Source organism: Eretmochelys imbricata, chromosome 14, assembly GCF_965152235.1.
Source record: "Eretmochelys imbricata isolate rEreImb1 chromosome 14, rEreImb1.hap1, whole genome shotgun sequence".
Lineage (NCBI taxonomy): Eukaryota > Metazoa > Chordata > Testudines > Cheloniidae > Eretmochelys > Eretmochelys imbricata.
Window position 1 is genome coordinate 11,076,215 of NC_135585.1, and position 24,947 is coordinate 11,101,161.

The 24,947-nt window shown below is 43.3% G+C and overlaps 1 protein-coding gene across 4 annotated transcripts in view; it reads right to left on the bottom strand.

The window, feature by feature from the left end:
* TOM1L1 (target of myb1 like 1 membrane trafficking protein) overlaps positions 1 to 24,947 on the bottom strand; it is a 35,910-nt gene that overhangs the window by 10,804 nt on the left and 159 nt on the right. For 3 of the 4 annotated variants that reach the window (XM_077833250.1, XM_077833247.1, XM_077833248.1), the window contains exons 2-8: positions 24,480 to 24,564; positions 21,876 to 21,954; positions 15,468 to 15,617; positions 14,719 to 14,838; positions 12,848 to 12,961; positions 11,390 to 11,506; positions 3,984 to 4,117 (exon numbers count right to left, since the gene is read on the bottom strand). In XM_077833250.1, the coding sequence (XP_077689376.1) occupies positions 3,984 to 4,117; positions 11,390 to 11,506; positions 12,848 to 12,961; positions 14,719 to 14,838; positions 15,468 to 15,617; positions 21,876 to 21,954; positions 24,480 to 24,564 (799 nt within the window). The remainder of the gene's footprint in view (positions 1 to 3,983; positions 4,118 to 11,389; positions 11,507 to 12,847; positions 12,962 to 14,718; positions 14,839 to 15,467; positions 15,618 to 21,875; positions 21,955 to 24,479; positions 24,565 to 24,947) is intronic. The other variant, XM_077833249.1, reaches the window with a different exon arrangement.

Here is a 24,947-nt window from a genome sequence, read left to right on the forward strand (position 1 = left end):
CCGTTTCACTTGGGATTTGTTGAGGCATACCCACAAGCTATTATTCATAATTCAGGGTGAAGTTTCAGCTTTCCAAGAAAAATGTTAATCGTCAGTATTAAGAAGATTTTAGGTCAACATTTGGATAAAGTGGATTTACAGAAACCAAAAGGGAAACTCATTTGTATTTTACTTACATGACAAATTTCCTTAGGCAAGAAGTGAAAAACCCTCTTTAAAGAGTGAATTGTAAAACATAACCCGCAGCTGTAAACACTAGACTTACGAATCAACTGAATAAAATATTGTGAAGAATAGCATGGAAGTCTGTGAGAATGACACTGGGAAGATACAATGACAGTTTGGCTGAAGCGTTTGGAAGAGGTTTGAGGGTAAAATAAAACAAGGAAGGAAGGATGGGACAAGATTGTCATTGTTTACTGCATACCCACTGATTTCACTCGTTAGAGCATCTGCATGACAGAGATAAGACATTTGTGCAAAAACTAAACACAAGTTATACACACTGAAGCATTTGCAAAAGTGATAACACTCTCTGAAGGCTGGTTGTCTTGTGGGAAGGAGAGACAAGGCTTGCAATGTAATTGGTAAGTTGTTGCTTCTAATGTGGTCATTCTTTACTTCATAAGCCATAGTAACTAAGATGTTGCCAGAGCAGTGGTCAGTGCAAAATATAGTCTTCTGGCAACTCAGTAACCTTCAAGATGCCACTAATGCAACATTTTGATCTTTTGAAATTGCAAAGCTTTCTGTTCACAATACCTAATGGATAGGCCTAAAAGGAAACATACTAGGGGTATGTATTAACCATGCAGCTGGGTAATACACAACAGAATATTTGTTTCAACTGAGCCAGGTCCCATGCTACAGCTGAAGAGATGCTGTAATTGCTCAGTGTAGAAATCACAATGTTTTTCCAAGTCAGTAAATCCACAGTGAAGCAGAGAGAAGTCTGCTTTGGCCTCTGGGATGGTGTTCTGCAGTGCTGTTATTTAGAAGTGGGTGTATTGAACAAGCTTGGAATCCTTGAATCTTTAAGTTAAATTACACAGAGATAAAAACATCTGAACCTGTCTGAGCCTTTTCTACACTGCAACTTCCATCAGGGTTACCACTGATGGAGCTGCACCCAATGCGAATTACAGATCTGAAAACTTCTACTGTAGACAATGTTGACCAGGAGAACTGACTCCTCCCAATCATGAGAGATCCCACAGCATTCTTTGCGACAGCAGGAGTCTTAAACCTGAGGCCCTGACTAAAGGCCATTATAATCAATGGGCCAAGGAGGGGGAGGAATATCTTTTATTGGACCAACTTCTGTTGGTGAGAGAGACAAAGCTTTTTGAGCTTACATAGAGCTCTTTTGTGGTCTGGGAAAGTAACTCAGAGTGACACTAGTTTCCGGAGCTGTAAACATGGGGGCAAAGATATTTACTGATTCACCTCACAGGTATTTCAGGTGGATTAATTAATGTCACCCATCTCTGCAGAATGCTTTGATCCTCTGATAAAAAACACTGTATAAAAAAAGCAAGCTATTATGTAGTCTGAAAAATGTTTTGGCATTCTTCTGTATAGACTCAGTTAATGATAAAAATAATAATAACAACACACAATAATAACAATAATAATCCAAATTAGAACCAGAAAAATCAAGAAATTCTGAAATATTAACTGCAAGTGCAAGCCACATGATGTTCATTAACTTCTACGTTATTATTTTGTAAATATATATTATGATGATAATTATTTTTATAGACGTAGTGCCTAGGAATGCCAATCATGGACTCACTGTGCTAGGGGCTGTATAAACACAGAACCAAACATATTCATGGCACTTTAATGAGAGTCCCAGAGCCAAAATTGTAAGCCAGACTGAGCCATTAAAGATTAACATAACCAGAATGGGTTCTTATTTTGTCTCTAACCCCCTCTTTCCTCCCAAAAACAAAGTCCATCTATTTTACTTATTAATAGCTTTGTTTCATCATACCTGTTGCTGACTGTCTATATGCTGTCATCCCTGCTACAGCCAAAAGCTCACTGTGCAAATTCTCAGAGGTCAGGGTTATTTTCCAGAGAGAACACATTTTATTTGGATTTTCCTAAGACCCACTACAGGGACAGAACAGCAGTACCTGCAGTGATTTAACAGCACCTACTGCAGCTTATAAGAGCCTCTCAGTTCATTCTGTTTTCCACAAAAATTGCTCCTGTATCAGAAAGTCACACAATGGAAAAACAATCTTGTGAAATATGCCTGGAGCGCACATTCCAAGTATTACAGCACTAAGCGTTGTGGCGTGAAGAGGTTAATCAAAGTTCTGCTGGAATAAACTGGAACTGACAGAAGGCAAACAAGCAAGAGGCATTAACTGGAGCTTTCCTCCCCTCCCTTACCCCACTCTGTTCCTCTTCCTTTTCCTGGTCATTGTAATTCCTCTTTATTCTACTCTCCTTCTCTCAGGTCACCCCACTGTCCTCTAATATGCCCCCCCTTTACCAGTCCTTCAGCAGTGAGTGACTGAACAGAGTCGGTGGCAGGACAACCTGTCTCCATGGCCTGCCAGAAATGTGAGGTGTCCTGTGAAGTGTTAAAAACGTGAGAAGTTGGTCTTCTTGATGACAATCTGCTGATGGATGAAGAAGAGCGTGGTCTCATCAGTGCACTCCATTCTGCCTAGCCCAAAGACCAAGGAGTTCAATGCTCCTAGAAAAGCTTAATTTTCCCTATGTGGGAAGCACAAGTCTTCAATTTGTTCCCTAACCCGCATGGTGCTGTAGAATGGTTTTTAGAACTTGGCCATCTCACCTCTGGTTAGGAAAGCCATCCATTCACAGCTAAGGCTAATCATGATACACCAGGATGATCTCTGTTATTTGTTGCTTGGGAAATGCTGAAATTCTGGTATCGTGTAAGCCCTAGTTATCCCACTGATGAAATCAATAAGTAAATAACTGCAGATGTCATCACCACAAGCATTCAGGATTTCCTTGTGTGAAATAATAAATATTTGTGCCTGCAGTGGGGGTAGAAACACTTGTTTGCTACTGCAGAGAGCCGCATGTGATCCTTTTAAGGAAGCGGGAACTCCACCCTTTGGCTGATGCCTGCAGTAAAACTGTCTGTCTTCCCTGGGAGCACGTGCATGCTGCAGTTAAGCTCAGCGTCTGGGTAGCTAAAGGAACAAAGAGGGCTCATAATTGACTGAAGCCAAATCCACTGTATCCGAGTCCCATGTTAATGGAAGGACTCAGAGCCTGTTTCTTTCCTCATGCTTTAGTATTCCCAGCTACGCTAGTACTTTGGTTTACCCTGCAAGCTGGTATTCTAGGGACACGTCTACAAATTTTAACCTGTCTGCTGCTTCTCAAGTGCATGGAGAGACAAGATCAGCAGATAAATATAAGCACAACACAAAAAGGAACATGCTGTTCCTTTCTTGTTGATGGAGGATGAAATTCATCTCTCTGGAGACAGCCAGCACCAGTCATACGGACCATTTAAGCCCCTTATAGCTCAAGTGGCACTTAATGGCCCATATGCCTCATGTTAGTCCTCTGCAGAAGGGTGAATTTCACCCTGAAAGAGCAGATTAAACTGCAACAGACATAACAATTTCCTGGACAAACCTGAATTAAGTTAAACCTAATTGAATTAAGTTTAAGTATCTTAGGAGTTTGCTGGGGAATTTACAGGGCAAGCAGGGAACTGTGCAGCCTGGAAACACTCTGGTCAGGAGGGAGAGAGACATGCGTCTCCGCCCAAGGGAGGTGATCGCTGGGGAGCTGGATGCCTGAGAGTGGGTGCCCTTGCTGGACCATGGAGGGGGAAAACAGGTGCAGCTTCCCTGCACTATGACATAAACATCATACCAGAGTGTTACATTTTTTTAACAGATTTGGTTGGCCCAGTCAGGAGAACCTGTTACTAAGACCAAACAGGAAAAGACAGGTTCTGGTTTCACTAATATATTTACCTTTCATGTCCCAGGAGGACGTTGTTCAGATCTTCATTCACTCGTGTTAATTCAGCGATCACATCTTCATTCTGCACTGCTACCAGCAGTTCCACGATCCTCTCCTGCATCACCCGACATATCTTGTACAGTTTCTTTTCAGGAAAAAAACCAAAACCAATGTCATTGTGGTTTCTCACATTTGTCAGTTTGGGAGGAGAATTATAAAACTTTTGGGTGCTGGAGACACAAGGATAATGCACTGTCTAATTCACATGATGACATACCGTTTAAAGGGTGAGCCTCAAATCCCTTATATTTGATTCCCAAGTCTGTTTCTGGCAAACTTCCGACAAAACGCGGCTGATAATTGCTCTCACCATGACCAGCACTCCTACCCCAACTCATAACCCAGTCTCATTTCTGGAAAGTCATCCTCCTCCCTAAAGAGAAAGGTGATTCACTTTATAGTAACTGGAGGTTCCTCAAGAGGTGTGGGCCCTATTCATGTTCCACTGCGGGTATGGATGGGTTCTACATGCCTGGAGCCAGAGAATTTCGAAAGCAGTGTCCATTAGCCCACATCTGCCCTGGCTTACTCGTGCCCCTGACTGAGGAGATAAAGGGTGGGGTGGACCAACCGCCTTTCCAGTTCCTTCTTCACTGCAAATAAGAGAAGATCTGAAGTGGAGTGGAAGGAGGGCAAGGTAGTAGAATACAGATAGGGTCCACGCCTCTCAAAGAACCTCCAGTTACTATAAGGCAAGTAACTTTCTCTTCTTTTTCGAGTGCTAGTCCCAATGTGTATTCCAAAGGGGGTGATTGACAAGCAGTACTTAAATAGGAGGAGGGTGTGAGGTCGTAGATGGCAGAGCCATATGAAGGACTGCTGTTCCAAAAGATGCAGCAGTAGTGGTGTCCTGTACCAGTGCAGAGCGTCTCACAAACACGTGGACTGAGCTCCGTGTGGCTGTCTCACAAATATCAAGAAGAGGCATCCCTCGAAGCAGTACGGTAGACGTTGCTTGCTCTCTTGTGGAAAGAGAAGATTAGACAGCTGATAGCAGAGCAAAACACAGCCCCAGATCCATTTTGAGGTTCTTTCAGAGGCTATAACCAAACCCCTTCCAATATGGCAACAAATAGTCTACAGGATTTCCTGACTGTTTTCATTCTCTGCAGGTAAAAGGCTGCAGCTCATCAAATGTCAAGAGAACGGAACCTCCTTTTTTCTGAGGATGGGTGAGGACTTGGGAAGATGAACAGGTCTCTGGTGGGTCAGGCCCCATAGAAGAAAAATATTGTTTACCACAGTGTCGTGAAGCTCCCACTCACGATTGACCACAAAGTGGCTGCTGAGACAGCCCATTAGCACATTCTGGTTTTCCTGGGATGGAGACTGCTGACAGGGTAATCTGATTGCTGATGCACCAGTTCTACAGACTCAACGTTTCTGCACACAGAGGGATGCATTGCACTTCTCCCTGTTTGTTATGTAAAAGGTGATTGTGATGTTGTTTGACATAATGAAGGCACGGTGACCTTGAGTGAAGAGGAGAAAGGTTTCACAAGCCCTTCGAACTGCTCATGGCTCTTGATGTGCATCCTGGACACTTGAGATGTCCAGGTGCCCTGTACTGTATGGTTGTCCATGTGAGGTCCTCAACCTAACAGGGATGCATTGGCAGTGATCATCCTGTCTGTGCGGAGGCAAGAAAGGAAACGCAGATGCAAACCTGATGGAGATTCTTCCACCATGACAGGGCCGATATCACTTTGGTGGGAACAGTCACTATGGTGCTCATTGATTGCCAGTTTAGCAAGTACACAGTTTGTGGCCTTTCTTATCATGCCTCTGAGACTCTGAACATACTAAGTTCTCTTGGGCTGAGCTACTGCTCAGTTTAGGTTGGCCTGGATCTGACTTCTTCAAAGATCATTTGGAGGAAGACTTGGCCTCATGCTTATGAGAATGCTCCCTGCTCTCCCAACAAGACCCCCTGAGGGGATAGACATCTTTGCTCCTGATTTGGACCTCATGGCAGGAGGTGCACCCCTTACTAAGTCAGGCCAATGTATAAGGGGGGAGGATCCACTGGCCTGGGTCAAGTTGTGGCCTCGTGCACTTTTCCATTAGGCTTCTTAAGGTGAAGTTCCCACCCTTCCTGGGTACGGCTGGGGAACAAACAGCAGATACTGCATCTTGCTGCGATCCTTCTCAGCCAGTGACAAGCATCAATGCTAAGCGAGAAGGATCACGGGCAGGAAGCATAAACTTTGAAGCCCAGAGTCCTGGGCATAGTCCAATACCCAAACGGAGTCTGGAGGGATTGAGGTGGGTGGGGAGAGGAGGGTGCTACCCAAGTCAGGGAGACTGACTGATTAACTAAAAACCACTAAAACTATCAGATAGAAACTTTAAACTCTAGAATATAAAAAAACTATTTACAGATCTCTAAATATATTTTCACAAATAAAGAAGAAAGCCAAAGCGTCAGACACTGGAGGTTCCGACCTGGATCATGAGGCAGTGAGAAGGAACTGGAGCGGCAGCTGGTCCACCCCACCCTTTTTCTCCTTGGTCAGAGGCAAGAGGTGAGCCAGGCATGTGTGTGGACCAGTGGACACTGCTTTCAAAATTCTTCAGCTCCAGGTGCCTATGGAATATGCTCAGGGACCAGCACTCCAAGAATTCCCAATTGGAAATCCAGTGAGCAATTCAAAACACTTTAAAAATGCTCAAAAGAGCCTGATGACTGATAAGAGCAGATTTTTGGGAGGGAAGGGGCATTTACTGGACTTCATATTGGATATGATCCAAAGCCCATGGAAATCAATAAGGCTCTTTCCATGGACTTTCAATGGATATTGGATCAAGCTCATTATAAGGAAGAGAGAAAATCATAGCCTGGAGTACAGATGGCAGAAAACCAAGGCCTGGCTTCCTCAGTCTGGTGGGGACTGTGAATCAAGTCTCTGAATCAAACCTGTCTCAATTCTATAGGTAATACAAACCCATCAGGATTGATTGGTATAAAATTCACAATTTCACACAGTGGAATTCTCCTCTAGTAGCAATTAGAACTAGAACTAACAGCTACTTATTTTCACAGAGTTTTACATTCCTCTTCCACATTGATTTCCCTTTGATAGCAGGTTCAAAGAAACGGCTATTCTTGCATCAAGAACTTAACCACCCCTTCTCCCGCCTCCAGGTTTTCCATGATTTACTTGCAAATGCTGACTCTGATTAAGGTGGGTGGGGGAGGGAGTGGAGAGAGAGGGGGCTATTCTCTCCATTTTCATTTAGAAATTATCTGGGTTTTGTTGTAAAACTGGCCCATCTTTGCTCCAAAAGTGTGTTTACCCAACTACATTTCTCAGGGTGAAATTCACCTCTGTTCACAATTGCAGCACAAGGACTATGCAACACCATAAGTCCTGAAAACTGAGCTCTAATCAATGTATAGGGTCTCTGTCATAAATATAAAGGGAAGGGTAAACCCCTTTGAAATCCCTCCTGGCCAGGGGAAAGCTCCTCTCACCTGTAAAGGGTTAAGAAGCTAAAGGTAACCTCGCTGGCACCTGACCAAAATGACCAATGAGGGGACAAGATACTTTCAAAAGCTGGGAGGAGGGAGAGAAACAAAGGGTCTGTGTCTGTCTGTATGCTGTGCTTGGCCAGGGATAGACCAGGAATGGAGTCTTAGAACTTTTAGTAAGTAATCTAGCTAGGTATGTGTTAGATTATGATTTCTTTAAATGGCTGAGAAAAGAATTGTGCTGAATAGAATAACTATTTCTGTCTGTGTACCTTTTTTTGTAACTTAAGGTTTTGCCTAGAGGGGTTCTCTATGTTTTCTAATCTAATTACCCTGTAAGATATCTACCATCCTGATTTTACAGGGGGGATTTCTTCATTTCTATTTACTTCTATTTTCTATTAAAAGTCTTCTTGTAAAAAACTGAATGTTTTTTCATTGTTCTCAGATCCAAGGGTTTGGGTCTGTGGTCACCTATGCAAATTGGTGAGGCTTTTTATCCAACATTTCCCAGGAAAGGGGGGGTGCAAGTGTTGGGAGGATTGTTCATTGTTCTTAAGATCCAAGGGTCTGGGTCTGTAGTCACCTAGGTAAATTGGTGAGGCTTTTTACCAAACCTTGTCCAGGAAGTGGGGTGCAGGGTTTTGGGAAGTATTTTGGGGGGAAGGACGCGTCCAAACAGCTCTTCCCCAGTAACCAGTATTAGTTTGGTGGTGGTAGCGGCCATTCCAAGGACCACGGGTGGAATACTTTGTACCTTGGGGAAGTTTTGACCTAAGCTGGTAAAGATAAGCTTAGGAGGTTTTTCATGCAGGTCCCCACATCTGTACCCTAGAGTTCAGAGTGGGGGAGGAACCTTGACAGTCTCTGCCTGCCCTCAGCCCAGAGGTGATTTTCGACCTGCTAACACAGGGAAATTCTACAAGAATTTAGACACAGCCCTTTTTATTTCTGATCTCAATCACAAATTTGCCAGATTTTGCTGAGGAAAAGATGCATGCAACCTTGACTCCTTGAAACGAGAGTTGTTTATTATGCATTCCAAGAGCCAGATCATCGGCTGGTATAAAAACCAGTGATGTCAATAAAACTGTGATAGTTTACATCAGCTGAGGAACTGGCCTCACATTCCAGTGTCCCCACGAGGGGTCTGGATCTAGTAGCTTTGCTTATTCCCTACTCTTACTGGCTGTGAGAGTTAATATAAGAACTTGAACTGCTCTGTCAACTACTACTCCTAATGATTTCAGCCAATTTAATATTTTGGGGGTTATTGTTTTCAGGTGTCTTAGGTCTTGTCTACAATGGGGTTTTTAGCCACAGATGCATCTATGTAAGAGCAAACCCTGAGTGGAGATATGCCACACCAGTGTAAGCCATGACTTGCATTGCTGTACTTTGCCCATTATTAAGTTTCAGTTAATCTGACTAGGCTGGATCTCTGGTGACACATGGTTCAAAAAAAATTCTCCAGTCCTTTTAAGTCCTAAAGCATGCAACTCTTTCCGCAAAGGATTCTGGTCTGCACCAATTCCAATGAAACTATTACTGTAGAAGGACACAGTCCCTTGAACTGAGTGACCTAGACTGAGCTTATGCTCAGATAAATTGGTTAGTCTCTAAGGTGCCACAAGTCCTCCTGTTCTTTTAAAGAAAAGAACGTATTTCATTCTTGTAAAAGCAACTCGCATTTGTTTCTCTAGGCATTTGTGCTGTGATAAGGATCTCAGGGTGTTGCAGGAAGGAACAGAAAACAAACACATATAAAAGGAATGAGCTTCTACTCACATCTTCATGAATGGTGAAATTCACTCCCTGCCGCAAACCTGGCCAATAATTTAACTATTTGAGTGCCAGCAAGCAGATCTGCTTGAGCTTTCTCAGACTTTGCGATGGCATTCTTCCTTTTACAAAATATACTTCCAAAACCCTTCCAGAAATCGATTTAAAATAGGCAGACATATTCTAATAATCCTTTGCAGGGGTCTTTGCCCAAGTTTCTCAAAGAACTAATTAAATTAGACACCACGGCCTCGATCATGGGCGCCGGCCAAACAGTGCTAAGTGGATGCAGTTCAAGAGGAGGATTCTGTGAAGAGGTGACCTTTGTGCTTACTGGATCCTGGAGCCAGTCCAATGCTCACCCATCTGCATCTGGCCTTGAAGGTCCATTGTAGCAGCTAGGGAGCAACAGGGCACGGGCATGTCCTGACCTTATCCTCTTTCCCCACAGTAACATGCATCACACCAGGACGTCAGGAAGGGAGCTGCCAGTTCTATGCCACTCAAGGATTCCCCTGCACCGAGGAAATCTTCCACTGGCTGGTTAAACCAGCAGGAAGGCTACTTTGCACCTTTAGAGCAGCAGAACTAAAGGTACGTCTACACGGCAAGCAGAAACCCAAAGAGTCTCAGAGGCTGGGTCTATGGTCTTCAGAGCCTAGGCTTCAGAGCCCAAGCTCCAGTACCAGCCCAAATATCTACACAGCTATTTCTAGCACTGTAGGACAAGCCCAGATCTGTAAGCCTGGACTCTGTGATGTGGATTTCTGCTTGGCTTATTGCTGTACCCCAAGTGCCTTGTCAACATACCTGTGAGGCTGGGAAGCATTCTAATATCCATTGTGCAGCTGGGTAAACTGAAGCACAAAGAGAGGTCATATTACTTGTTCAAGGTCACATGGTGAAACAGGAAGAGAATCCAGAAGGCCTCACTCTCATTGCCTTGCTGAATCCCTAGACCCCACTCCACCCTTGCTAAGACCCCCAAGTGCAGATTGCTGCTCCCGTGTACAATAAGTGTGGGACTCAAAGCCTAAACCATTGCTGATACAGTTTTGTAGTCCTCATACTTTTGTAGGCTATCCAACTTTCTTTCTGTTTGCTTTGTTTCCCCTTAAGATGAGTGAAGAACTTAGCTCCAGATCCCTGGTGTTTATTAGGCTAAGCCAACCCCTTTGCACTGTTTTTAAATAAGTTTTTTTTTTCAATATTTTTATGTTAGCTGGGGGAGAAAATTAACTTGAAGAACATGAAAGTTGAGATAATTTTTTAAATGAGTCTTATTTACTGGGTAGAGTCCTCTGCTTCTTTGCAGTCATAATTACTGTGTACAATCAATGTGCACTAAGATCATTTTAAAATGCACACCAAGGGAATTTTTAAACCCTTCCTCATTTCAGAGAAGCTATTAAGTCTATTGTGTACAGTAAATATTTAGGCAGAGAACCTTTATAAAAAAAAGGCATGTTATTTACCAGAGAGCTTTGTAACGGCTTCTCTTGCAACTCGAACCTTGAAAAATCCACAATCTGTTGTGCTGGGGACCGATTTTATCACTATTTAATTGTGACTTTTTAAAAATCATATTGTTTTAGTGTTTGAATGTAGCAGCTCATAAATATTATAGTGGAACTATATGACATGGGATTTAAAAAGAAAGTGCAGTAATGAGCAGATGGAGAACTACTCTTTGCCGTTGTGAAATTGTATAGTTATAGATTTTACTTTGAGTGGATTTTCTTCCAAATTTTTGATGAATTGAGGCCATATCCTGGCATCTGGTGGCTTTACACTACTTTGGTCACCCCCAATTCTGGGACTGGTTCCCCAGTACAAAATATTGCAGCCAGGGACCTCTATTATCCTGCACTGGAGGCCAAAGGTGGGCGGGGTGACATAAGTGGCCGTACACCAGCCCACACTTGACTCAGGGTGAATTTTCCATTGGTCAACTGAAGCTAAGCTAGATCAACACCAAAGGTTGAAAACAGATGTTTGTTTTCACTTTGCAATATGAACCCAGATGTAACAAGGATGGGCACAATGCACATTTTTAAAATAAACCATAACCAACAAACTCCTAGTAAAAATGCTGTACTGCACCTGTAAGAGCTCCATGTCGTCAAGATTCTCAGACCCAGGAACGTTTTCTGTTAATATCGCTGACATGACTTTCGCATTCATTTTCGCCATATCCAGTTCGCTGTACAGCTTCCCAATCTGTTCAGTGCAATGGAATGTTATATGTGCAAGTACAGAAAACACAACGTTTTCCACATCTATGGTCCTGCTTGCTCTTTTATCAGATATACGATGGGCCTGAGCAGCACTGCCTTACTCCAGCCTTTACACAGATGATACTCCATGGATAGGATCCTACCAATTTCACGTGAAAAACGTGTCACGGACCGTGAAATAAGCCCTTCCTCCTGAAATCTGATCTCCCCTTTGCTGCTGTGAGCACCCCAGCCCAGGGGCTCCTAGCTGCAAGTCCCGCCGGACTGGGGAGGGACAGGATGTGTTCTTCCTCTGCATGGGCACTCTCAGAGGAAGATCACACCCACCTCAAAATGCCTCCTCCTGCTGCAGGAAGCTCCAGTGCCAGGCTGCAGTCCCAGAGGTTCCTGCAGCTGGAGGAGGCTAGTGGATGTGGGTCTGATCTCCCCCTGTTGCTGGGAGTGCCCAAGCCAGGGGGCTCCTAGCTGCGAGACCCTATTGGGCTGGGGAGGGACAGGACTTGTCCCTCTGCAGGGCTGCTGCAGGGGTGGGAGTGGGAGAGGGAGAGGGGAGAGATCAGACCCACCTCCAGGTACCTTTTGGGTTGGGACCCCCAGGGTTACAACACCATGAAATTTCAGATGTAAACAGCTGAAAATGTGAAATTGACCGATTTTAAAACCCTGGCTGTGAAATTGATCAAAATGGACAGTGAATTTGGTAGGGCCCAATCCACGGACGTTAACGGAGTAAGTTCAGTTTTATAGCACTATAAGGCAGCGGGTCTCGAACCTGAGCTCTGTTGAGTGCCGTGCTGCCATTTCTTCCCTTAACAGTTAAGTCCTATCACTATCAAGCAGACAAAACTTTTCATTTATCCACAGGCAGGTGTGGAACCAGCTTGTCTGTTTCTTTCTGACTTTTAAAAATTATTTCTTGACACTGGTGTCTTGCAAAAGTTTTCTTTACCCTTTCCTTCGGCCTTTGAATTGCTCTCTTCTCTTACTAATTTGCACCACAGTACCCTGATAAGAGCATTAAAAATACACATACTCAAGCAAAGATTTCTACTCTCCAGTTGAGCAGCTCCCTGGCAGTTACGCAATCTCCTTTCCTGGCCTCTACAAAGATCTGGCACATGAGTGTGTGATATTTTCTCACAAAATAAAAACACTACGGTAATGGAACAGGGATTCAGCCCAGGACTGTCAACAAAAGCCTATTCTGCTTGAGCTAATGGAGATTTTCCTTGCAGCAGCCTCTCATATTATATCCTATACAGGCCAGGGAATCATGGTGACCGACACTTAGTCAGCATATTTCAAAAGAAAGGCCATACTGCACCTGTTCAGGAGTCAATGTTATTGTCAGAGCCGGGGGATGAGGCACTGGAATACTTTTCACAGAGGCAGCAGAAGGAGGCGGTGGCTTTTCAGAGGGCCAAGATGAAGCTCGCTGCTATATGATATGAAGAGAGTTTTTGTTTAACCTTGCATAATGACAGGTTTCAGAGTAACAGCTGTGTTAGTCTATATTCGCAAAAAGAAAAGGAGTACTTGTGGCACCTTAGAGACTAACCAATTTATTTGAGCATGAGCTACTCCTTTTCTTTTTGTTTAACCTGGGATTTGACATGGACATCCGGATGACAGCGCTACAAAGCATCATTATCAGACTAGACAACAGCGCATTAGCCTCCTTATAATCAGCGCTGCAACGCTACCAGGGAGGAAGGCTTTGACGGTGTTATCTGAGTTCCTTCTATTCGCTACAGTAAAACCAATAATCATTTTGGAATAAAAATCAGACTTTGGATCCAGGTTTCCGTTCAACTGGTTTGTTGGCAAATGAATCCATCAGAGGAAGGAGTGTGAATGGCAAAGCATGAGTTATATGCCTCTGTGACTGGAATAACTGAGATTAGCCCATCTTTGGTGAGAGAATTCTATTATTTCTTTGGAACGGGAATTAACAGGGGTCAGTCCTCAGTGCACAAGAACCCTGCTCTGGGAAAAAGAATTAGGTGTGGCCGGTGACGGGGCCACACTAGGAAAGCAGAAGCTGTAAGAAGAAAGGGTCTGGGAGATGAGGGAAGTAGGCTCTTCTGGATCCCAGAGCTGGAAAGCTCTGGATGCAAGAAGCCTCATGTGCATTTTGGGTTAAACTGAAGGCCTGCATCAGACACTATGCTTAAGTCCTTTCAACCTTAGGCACTCTGGGCCAAATTCTGTATATAGGTTCTGTTCCTGCACTATTGAAGTCATTGGAGCTTTGCCATTGACTTCAGTGGGTGCAGGACCAGAGCTTTAGAAGCCATTCCTTCCCACAGTTACATCTGGGTGGGGAAGAAATAATTACCTAGTAAAAAAAATCAGCACATAGCCTCGTCTGAACAGCCTTAGTCAAAATACACTGCCCTTCCTGTACGCCGCTATTTAATCCTCAGGCCAGACTCTCAATAGTTCTGAATCCCTTCTGCCTGGGCTGACTAGAGGATTCTAAATCCATAACTGCAACATTCCACCTGATGGTGTCACTCTTCTCAAAAGTCTTGTGAAAGCTCTTCCAGGTCACTGGAAATTGGAAGGAACGGATCTAAGAAACTTGCTGCACGCAGAGATGGCATGGACTGCTCAAGCCATATTGACAGAGGGTTGTTTTCCAGATCTACACAATACCTTTGATCAACTTAAATAGTAAAGACAGAGCCTTTATCCACAAGGTTGCAAATTATTTTGTAGACTGTACAAACAAGTGGATAGAGTCTTATATAGTAAAGACCTTTTTTATTAGACATCCCTACCTCTCCCAATTCCAAATTGAGACCAGATAGTGTTCATATTCTGAATCATTGGGTGCTTTCATGCAAATCATATACATTTTGTCTGAGCCTTTCAAAAATGCCTAAGAGATTTGGACACTCAATTGCCATGCATTTTGATGGGAATTGAGTGCCCAAATCTCTTAGCTAGCTTTAAAAAATCCCAGAGATTTATCCTTCCTGTTTGAGACAACGGATCCCCCAAACTGTGATTTTTATAAAAAAAGCACTATTATCTAATTAAAAAAATATATATACTCCATGGCAGAATGCATGATTGATTTCCTGAGTACGTGAGCAGGATTTTCATGGTTTCAGACATAATAATTAATGACAATCAACACACCTTCTTTGTACATTAACTCTGATTAAAAGTAGCAAATGTTGTCCTGACCTTTTGTGTCCCTGGGTTGGCATCAGAGGATGGAAACTGCACTCCTTTCTTTAGCAGTTCCAGGTACACTTCCTTCACTTCACTCACATCCACAGTTCCTTGGAACCCGTAGGCCCAGGTCTGTTTTTGAAAAATCATTGGTGACGGAAATCAAAACGTTTTTATGTTTGAGACCCAGAATTCTTCACTGGGAGAAGCCACATGGCTTGAACCTCCATTCCCCAGGTGGCTGCCTCTCTTCCTTTCCTTGTCCACCCACCTACTAGACTCCTTGGAAAATGCAGGATTTCTGCGGGTTAGAGGAATTGGTTCCAAGGCCGAAGATATCAGTGGGTCAGGGAAGAAAAGAATCTCCTTCTAGAGGGGTTCTTCTACTACACATGCTCCTGAAGCTCTCTACTAGGTAAGTGGCTTCCTCCACATGAGCTACCTGCTCCCTTGGCCTGCACTCTAAGCAGCGGGAACAAGACAGAGAAAGCTTCAAAGCTCCCTTTCACTTTTCTCCTTCAGTGTAGCTGGGGAAGGAACACATCCAGTAGTTAGGGTAGGGGGTATCCAAAGGAGCCTTTCCATGCCCCCTTTCTGCTCCTCTCCCTCCACCTCCCACTCCCGGCTGCACTTGCAAAAACAGCAAGTACATCAAAGAACATTTTCACAAAAGGCTCCCACGAACCCCCGTCCAGCACATTACCAGGTTGTACCATTAAATATTTACTCTGTATATATCTCTCTATTTACAGTTGACGTACCCTGATAAAGGCCAAGATTATGTCCTGTGTATCAGCTGGCAGATTGTATCTTGGATGCAAGAGTTTCACCAGCTTGTCCTTGCAGAAGTCTTTCTTCACAACTAAAGACTGGAAGCTGGGGCCACAGTTTTTCATGCACATGTCGAGAAGCTGTACAGAGAAGGGATTTCTATGACACGGTGCTTAAAAATAACTTGAGCCCTTCCCCTCTTTTTTTGCTTTTAAATTCATGCCTGGATGGTATTGTGATGGTCACCTTGGAAAGACGAGATTAGACAGTAGTGTCTGTACAGCATCTAGCACAGTGGGATCCTGCCCATGACTAGTGCTGCTAGGCACAGTCACAATACAAATCAATCATAATAGGAACAGCTATTCCTTTCTTTTGCTCATATCGCCTACAAGCAAAAGGTAATCAAAAACAAAGAGAACAAATTGAAGCGCTCCAATTGTGAGGGCTGTGTGATAGGGATCCTGGAGACCAGAAATAAGGTAGATAAATTACTCTGATTGTCAGAATCATCTTTACGAAATATCTACCTTCCAAAGCAGGCTTTGGATATGCAGCTAGAGCCTCACAGAGATGATAGGTTTCAGAGTAGCAGCCGTGTTAGTCTGTATCCGCAAAAAGAACAGGAGTACTTGTGGCACCTTAGAGACTAAGAAATTTATTTGAGTATAAGCTTTCGTGGGCTACAGCCCACTTCATGGGATGCATAGAGATGACAGATCCTCAAGGCATTGAATGTCACCATACTTGATATTTATCTAACAATTTTCATCTACAGGTCTCAATGCTCTTTCAAAGACAGTTGCTCCTCATCCTACAGATGGGGAATCGGAGGCATTAACAGGTCCCACGGCACCCAATCCATTGAAATAAAGCCAATATAAGGTATTTACATTGACTTGAAGAGAATCCTGCCCATAGAACATCTGTGGGTACAGGCAGGACTAGAACCCAGCTCTCCCGGTTCAAAGTTTTGGAGCCCTAACCCCTTGACTATGGTGCCAAAGCAGAGAGGAAGAGGGTCTCTCTCTTTACTAAGCCCCACCCAGACAGGAGGGAAAAGTTTAGACCAGTTCATAAGTTAGGTCAATTCTATCAGTATTCCCCCATTACACGCATTGGAAACAGTCCTCAGATTAGAACAAATCTTCTAAGCGGCACCTCTGTAGCTGCGGATGGAGCTGAAGTGGATTCAACATGCTTTCCTTGTCCAGCGCAGGCTACACAAAGGGGTGTTAAAACCATTTTAGAAACTCATTTTCTAGCTTGGCGACATAGGGATTTTTCTCTAGCGTGAACAGGGCCTTAAGGGAAGGGAGGTACAAGAGCAGCAGAAAATTTCCCGCAGAAATAAAGTGAGTGTAGAACAAAGAGGCAGACTGCTGTGCGAAAAGCCAAGTAAAAGACAATGACCAGAGCGCCTTAGCTTGACGGATTCCTTTCTCATTTGAAAGGGCACATGAAATAAGTGCTGCAGTTTGTGTAAAACATTTTCAACCCCGTGCATGGGGAATGAGGTATGCAACTCCTATTAGTAATTCCCCACACCTGAGACTGAATACTTACCCCTCTGAGTAAAACTACTGTAGCTAGTAGGCCAGACCCCCCACTCAGTTGATGCCAATGCCACCCAATTGACTTGAATGAGGTGCTCCAGTATAACTGCAAAGCAAATTTGGCCCAGATCAATTCTGGAGCAATCAAGAATGAGCTACCTTGATACTTATGCTTTCATTAGGATTCGAATGCTCTTATTTACTGTTGAGAGTAGTATCCTACCTCCCTAAGCAGTTCCATTGGAATCAGTGGGACATAGTGGTGAAGTAAGGTGCCACTCAGCACTGGTAAGTATTCCAGAGGGTAGGTCTACTCTGCAATTGGGACAGAAGATGTCAGCAAACCTGTCCTAGATTTGCTATTCTTAGTGAGCTAGCTCAGTCAATGTAGGTGCAGCGACATGGACTTGCAGCCCAAATATGACTAGTATCCCGGGTGAGACTATATTCGAGCAGCTAGCCCATACCACTGTCCATTCTGTCGTGGCTACTCTGCTGTTTTTAGCGAGCTAATTCAATTAAAAGCTAGCCCAGGTAGCCCCCTCCCTGTGCTGCAATCGCACCTCCCAATTGCTGCATTGACACCCCCAGAAACTCACTATTGATAAGGTTTTAATCAAAGCATTAGCAAATGTATTTTCAACTGTCCTGTTAAACTTTCCATAATTAGGGGGTGGGATCAGATGAATTTAGAAGCTGGCACAGTTTCTACACCCCAGGTGAGAGGAGTTCCATGTCAACAGGAAGGGAGTTGGGTGTTTGATTGTGCAATCCAAGCTCACAGATTCACAAACCAAAACCAGAGTCAGCTAATAAAAGGGCATCCCAGCCCTTTGTCAAAAGGCAGAGGCAAAGGCACCATTGTTACAAAACATTAACTGAAAGGCGGGGGGAGGGGGAAAAGGTAGAATGAAAGAAAAGTATTTTCCATTGAAAGCCAGATTCTACTCATTAAGTTCAGTGGGACTAATCATGTGAGTAAGGCAACCAGGGTTTGGTCCACAGAGTTGGAATGAACAGTTTCAGTTTACAGCGGAAGCCTCTAAGCCACAGGATGCCGCTAAGGATCATGGGTGGATATTTTGGGTCCTCATACACCTCACTCAGTAGATACCAGTTTATAGTGTCAGCATTCGCCAAAGTGTCACAGCCTAGGGTCTGTTAATCCATCCCCCGAATGAATGGCCTATGTACATTTATTAGTGTTTTTCCCAGTCTAGTTTTTAATGTCTGAAGTGATCGGGGTTCCATCATTAGCTTTGGAAAGCAAAACCACGGTTCTCCACCTTCTCCAACTTTTTTTCACCTCCCATCGCCTTGTTTGCCCTGCAGTGCAATAGACTGATGTTCAGGGGGTCTCTCTCACACACACTTTTTTTTTTTTCCATCCCGTAACTTTTCCAAATCCTCAGCTTTGCAAAAAGTTTCAGAGTGGCAAAAGTACAGTTGAAATTCCATAGCTTTGCTCCTTGGTAATTTTTTCCAATGTTATCAAATTTCAAAAGGAAAAATGAAAAAGTGGGGTGGGTGGGGGGAAAACAACCCCAGTCCCAGAACTTACTCAAAATTCAAATTTTTCCCAAAAATATTTTGAGAAAAAAACGCAGAAATCGATTTCTCTCCCCCTCCTGCCCATTTTAAATCCTGCACCATGGAAAAAACTTTTTTTTTTTAATTATTTATTGTGAAATTATTGTTCCATGTTTTGGTCATCCTTAATACTGCAACCGGAAGCCCCAGTAAGAATTGGGACATTGGTATTTACAAACATGAAAAAAAAGCTAACCAGTTCTAGTAAGCTGAATAGGAGTCATTTTTAAAAACAGGGAGAAAGCATGCAAACAGGTTTGACACACCCACAAATAATACAGAGTCAACTAACGAACACACACTGTTGGCTGCCTGCCTAAAAGTCATAATCCTCCCGGACATCTGATTGTGAAACTTGCAGTGCCGAGTCTGATCTTTTGCCTTTATTAAAGATACTTTATGGAACTACTACAGGGCCCAGCATGCAAAATCTTCATTCATGTAACTTCGTAAGCAGCAGTTGACTTCAGCAGGCCAGAGCGCATGAAACTAAGTCACTTCTGGAATGTTTTTATACACCTGATTGTCACCCATGTTCCTCTAAATCAACAAGCACACAAGGAAAATACACGGAACAGGAACAAGGAAACAGCAATAAAGTAAAAGCCGTGCTAAAATTTTAGCATATTGGTAAGTGGCAGGTCAACTGAGTTAACTAAGGCCTTGAGCAAAACCTACACCCATGATTAAATTTGTACATGAGCAGCAACATAAAATTCAGTGGAAACACTCAGGTGTGTAAAGTTACTCGTGTGTGTGCTAATGTCTCAAGGGCAGGATTGGGGCCTACAGGTACGTCTCTGCTAGTTCAAGGCAAAACAAGAACTTTCAGCATGTTTTTCCGAGTGCTGTTTATGTTTCTCATAGGAGTAAGCTAAGCTTTGTGTATAAGTCCACTGACATGAGGTGGAGTAAACGAAACCAGATCAAATTACATCTAAAAGAAAGTGGCTCCTTTGTTTGTTCTTTTCTTAACTGTATGTAAAGTAGCAAGCAAAGGGGATTGGATGGCAATTCTCAATGGGTGGAGGGGATGCAAGGTAATTGGCATGAGGGGGACAGATAAGGGGAAGAGCTGGTTAAAACCACGAACAGCTTTTTGCAGGAGAATTTTTAAAAACTTGACATTTGAAAATAATTTTCAAGAACTGAGACGTGTTTCATATTTTTGTCTCCCCCCCAGCCCTCTTTTCCAGGGGCAAAATAGAAAAAGCAGGGTGGGGAGGGGGAAGGATGATTTGTCAAAAAAACCCGAACTGTTTCATAAAAAACAAAAATTCTCCACAAAAACTTTTCCTTCAGCCCTTTCCTGTCACAAAATGACAGACAGAAAATATTCAACCAGCTCTTGCACCAAGAGTACGTGGTTTTAGAAGCCAAGAAAGTAACATTGGACATGGCTAGCACTGAGGTATTGCAGGGGAGGTTTTACTGCGGCTGAGGAGAGTGGAAATCTGAGGCCAGGAGGTACTGGAAGATGGAAAGAAGCCAGCAACAGGGGAAAAGGCACTGGCAGACACAGAAGTATCTGCAGCTTGTAGAAAGAAGACTGAAAGAATAAAGAAGATGAGGAGGAGAGAAAGGGGGATTTGGAGGAAAGAGTAGGGCTTGCCAAATGAAGGAAGGTTGGGAAATTGAGGCAGAGAGAGCTTGGAAGGCCAGAAAAAGATCTGGGACTGAAAGGTTGAAATTGCCTGGCAGGGTGTAGTTGCTTGTGAGTAGGTGGGAACAGAGAAGGAGAAGGTAGGAGCTGAAATCCAAGAGAGACTATGAGACAGTGCTAGGAGCTCGGGAGCATAGCTGGAACCCTGGAAACGGAGAGATGGCATCATGCTTCTTGGATCTGAAACCTAATGGTCAGTTATTATCCCTATCTGCAAGCAAATAGAATCCATTTTCAGCAGGTCAGTGTTGTTATTTGGTTCCACCAGGAACATGAACATAACGTCTTTTTTCTACAAGGCTCAACAGTAACAGAACCCCAGCTGTATCTGCAAAGCAAATCTCCAGATAAACATTCCCAAAGCTCCAAGCTGTGTTATCAAAGCTCCAGCCTGCACATTCAGTGCAGGGTTAAGGTAAACAAAGGCCTGGAGGAGAAAGCAAGCCTGATACAGAGAGTGCAGTCAGAGCGGAAGCAGAGCATTTCGGCTATGCAAACCTGTGGAGCAAAAAGGTGACTCATCTAAGTAACTGAAGAAGGAGGAGAGCACAAGGGAGTGGAAATGGGACACGCTAACCATGTAACTGATGTGTTTAGATAACTTTAGCTGCATCCCTAACTCACCAGCTGACACTTGGGCACTGCTGGCCATCCTGTAATTTAACAGTGTCAGTCACCTATCTACCACCAGACACACCATATAATACGTAACAGCGCTGATGCTGGTGTAATAAGGGGAAACTTCTGCGTCCAAATAATGGAAACAGTAAAGAAAATGAAATCCTCAGGGAAATCATTTATACCTAAAGACCAGGACAGCTAACAAGGATACAGGGCCTTGAGTTACACTGGGAACTGCACTGGACCTAGTAGTGTAAAGAAGATCAGAATCTGACCCACGATATCAATGCAGAGGAGAGAGGAGAACTGTGTTAACATGCTCCAATAAACCCGCAGATGGGCCCAAACCAAACTGCCCCACAGTTTGGGAAAGTTCAGAGGCAGACACAAACTCTGTGACTCAGAAAAATCTGTAATAGGATCAAATCCCAACACCCCCAACCCTGGGGCAATTTAGATTCAGAGCTGAACTTTGTAGGTCTTACCTCCAAACAAAACAACATCATTTCTTCACCCTAATTACTTCCTCACTTCCAATAAGGCATGCTTTTGCAAAACTTATACCACACATTCCATAATGCGTAACACGCCGTGAGTAATAAGGCTACCAGATGTGTTATTAGGAGAATTGTCAAGTCAGTTCAGCCTTTGTATAATATTCTAACCCCTGTATCCTTCAAAGACTGGTGGGGTATAATCTATAGGACAGCCAATGGGAGACATATGATGACTGTCTTGGACAAGCCTTAAGCGTAGAGGTGATATAGGATTATTATTTATTATTTGTATTACAGTAGCATTTAGGAACTGCAGATCAAGGCTGCATTATACTAGGTGCTGTGCAGACATATAACAAAGACTGCCTCAGAGAGCTCACAACCTATATGTCAATCACACATTGATTTATTTCTTAAAATATGGCTTCCTTCTCAGTATCTAATTAATAGAAGTAGAACAGTTGTACTTACAGACAACGTGAATCTAATCTCCTTATGGTTACAGTTTTTGGAAATCCTTTTCTTTAGTGCTTTTACTGCATCTTTAGGCCTGTGATAACAAGAAATTATGCAGAGAAAGGTACCAATGAAAAATAGGGTGGCTATTTTATAAAAAATTGTCCAAGATCTGAAAATACTGACATGAAATAAGGAGTCAATCAGCTCCCAGCATTACTCTAATTTTATGCTGGTTCACACCAGTGTGATGATTCCACTGATTTCAACAGAGTCACTTTGGTATTAAACTGGAGTAATGTGGTGGTGAATCGGGGTCATCGCTACAGACCGTACTCCAGTGTCTTGTGTAGAAGAATAAACATAATTCCCCAGTGCAGTTTCCTCTCTAAAATTATTTTCTCCTATCGTCATGCGAGAGATTTACCTGTGCAACTCTCATTAATATAAAAGCTTAAATGGCCAATGCATCAAAAGCTAACTAGAGCCCATTTTTCAAATGCGTTGGAATTAGAGACCTAATGGGAGTTTTGGCAACACCAGAGGTGTTAGCATCAATGTCCTGGTTAAATTTCAATCCTGGTAATTGCAGGATGCTTCTAAACAATCCTAGTAATTGCTGTGTGCTGGTAAACAGCCACTGCTTTCTACATATCCATCATGGCATTGTGATTTTCATATATTTTCTATATCTGTCTATATATAGCTATGTGGGAGTGACAGACTGGAATTAGGTGTTAGCTCATTATATATGGAAAATAGTTTTGTTTCTTAACATACTTTGTGTATAATGCACCCAGGTATTACAGTAACTGGTGCCCTGGGATTGCTTGTGATAAACAAAACCAAAATCCTTCTAGCACTATATTAATGCAACCCATCAAAAACTTGGGTTAAGAAAAAAAATCTTACTGGAAAAAACACTCAATGCCAATAAAGCCCTAATTCAGTGCTCACCTTTGTAAATACAGTAGCTTGAATGTCCTAATGTATTTCTTCTAAAACTCCACTAAAATCAAGATTTCTCTCTCTTTTTATACCATTGTAAGTTCCAAACATAGTAACTGCCATAGCAGATCAAAAGAGCGGAGAATCTAAGGCTAGGTCTACTCTACGCAGCTTTTAGCGACACGGCTGTGCTGCTAAAAGGCAAGCAGTATAGCTGCTCTTTGTCGGCAGGAGAACTTCCACCCCCAATGAGTGGCATTAGCTTTGTCGGCAGGAGTGCGCTGTTCACACCAGCGCTTGTCATCGACAAAACTTTTGTCTTTCAGGGGGGTGTTTTTTTAACACCTCTGAACAACAGAAGTTTTGTCTTTCACTTGTCGGTATAGACAAAGCCTAATACAGGAGAAGGGGATTAGGAAGAAAAATTCCCTTGTAGTTAAATTATTCCATAATTCCCCACTTCAGGGTTTCTAAAACCTTCCTCTGAGGGTCTGGTCACTATCAGAGCCAGGATCCTGGGCTAGATGGACCCCTCATCTGATCAGGTCTGGCAATTCCTTTGTTCTTAGTATTCTGTCTCAAGCTGTGGCCAGTAGCAGATGCTGAAGAGCAAATCAAAAGATGTTTCAGAATGGACAGTTATGGAATAAACTGCTCACAAGGGAAAGCTCTTTCCTAAAAAAGAGGCACTGTGTAGATACTATACATAAAAAACAATGCTCATCGCTAAACCATCCCCTTGCCAATGGCTGGACATGGAGCTATAGGCAAACAGCTGTAGCCATAAACAAGAGCATGGACTTAGAGCAAGAAATGGAAGTTCATAGGACAGATGACTTTTTTTCAGTCATTATGGCAAAACTATCATCTCAGCACTGAAACCTCTCTGGTAAATAATACCACTAGGGTCTTGTATAGCATTTTTCACCAGTAGATCTCAAAGGACTTTAAAAAGGTCAGGATCATTATCCCATTTTACAGATGGGGAAACTGAGGCACAGAAAAGTGAAGTGACTTGCCCAAGGTTACCCAGCAGGCATTTGGCTAAGCTGGGACTAGAACCTAGTCTTCAGTGTCCTACCCACTAGGTCACACTGCCTCCCAAGGGGTCCTAAATACATACCTAGGTACACTAAAATATGTTGGGATACAAAGTGTGACATCACTTGACTTTTCCGATGATAAATTTAATCGAGGCGGGCATCAGAAATATCTAATCAGGAACCCTAATCAAGTTACAAACCCCAAACCATAGTCATGTTGTAGTAGCTAACAGATGTCTCAAATCTTGTAAACTTTGGATTCTCCGCTCTATATAGCAGGAACTGCTACCCTTAATGGTCAAATCTTGACATCTTTATTGATTTCTTACTCAACCAAGACTCCCAGTAACTCAAATGAACCTTTCTCCTGAGAAAAGGCTGAATAAAAACCAACTAAGGGCATCAGGATCCAGTCTCTAGTAATGACTTAATTAGATGTGACCTCAAGCAGTTGACATAATGCATATGGAACTAGAAGGAATACTGGCCTACTCTCAAGAAGCTGGTCCTACTTCTGAATAGCAAAGCGTAACTTTGGCTATTCTTATTAGCCACATAAATGAGAGACAGTTGTGTCACCTGGTAAATGACTTTCCAAACCAGGCTACGGGAGCATTAGCCTACTTACCCCTCATCCGTTGTGTTAATAATGTCGCAGATGTGCATAAACTGACCCCACTCCTCAGCGGGCAGCGCCCCAATCGTTGCTCTCTCTGGAAGGAAAAGAGGACTTGCTTCACAAAAAGTCACAGTTACCTGCAAGACTTTTAAATTACAGGTGGGCGCTGTGACTTTAAGAAACTTCCCCCCAGGAGCCGGTTATTGCTCTGCATCACACACACACTGCAGGGCGATTAGATTGGGAGATCCTAGAACCAGTCAATCCTTTATTCCAGTCCACAGTGCTCACCTGGCCTCTTTACTCAGACGCCTTTAATGGGTGATGTATTAATAAGTTGGATGGCAGAGACCCAGGTCTAACCCCCAGGCTGGCCACACCTGCTGCTGGGGCAAAGCTGTCCCCGGCTGGGAGTGGGGCTGCACTGGGTGGCCATGTGGGAAGACGGGGGGGTCGCTGCCTCCTGCTTCTCCTCTG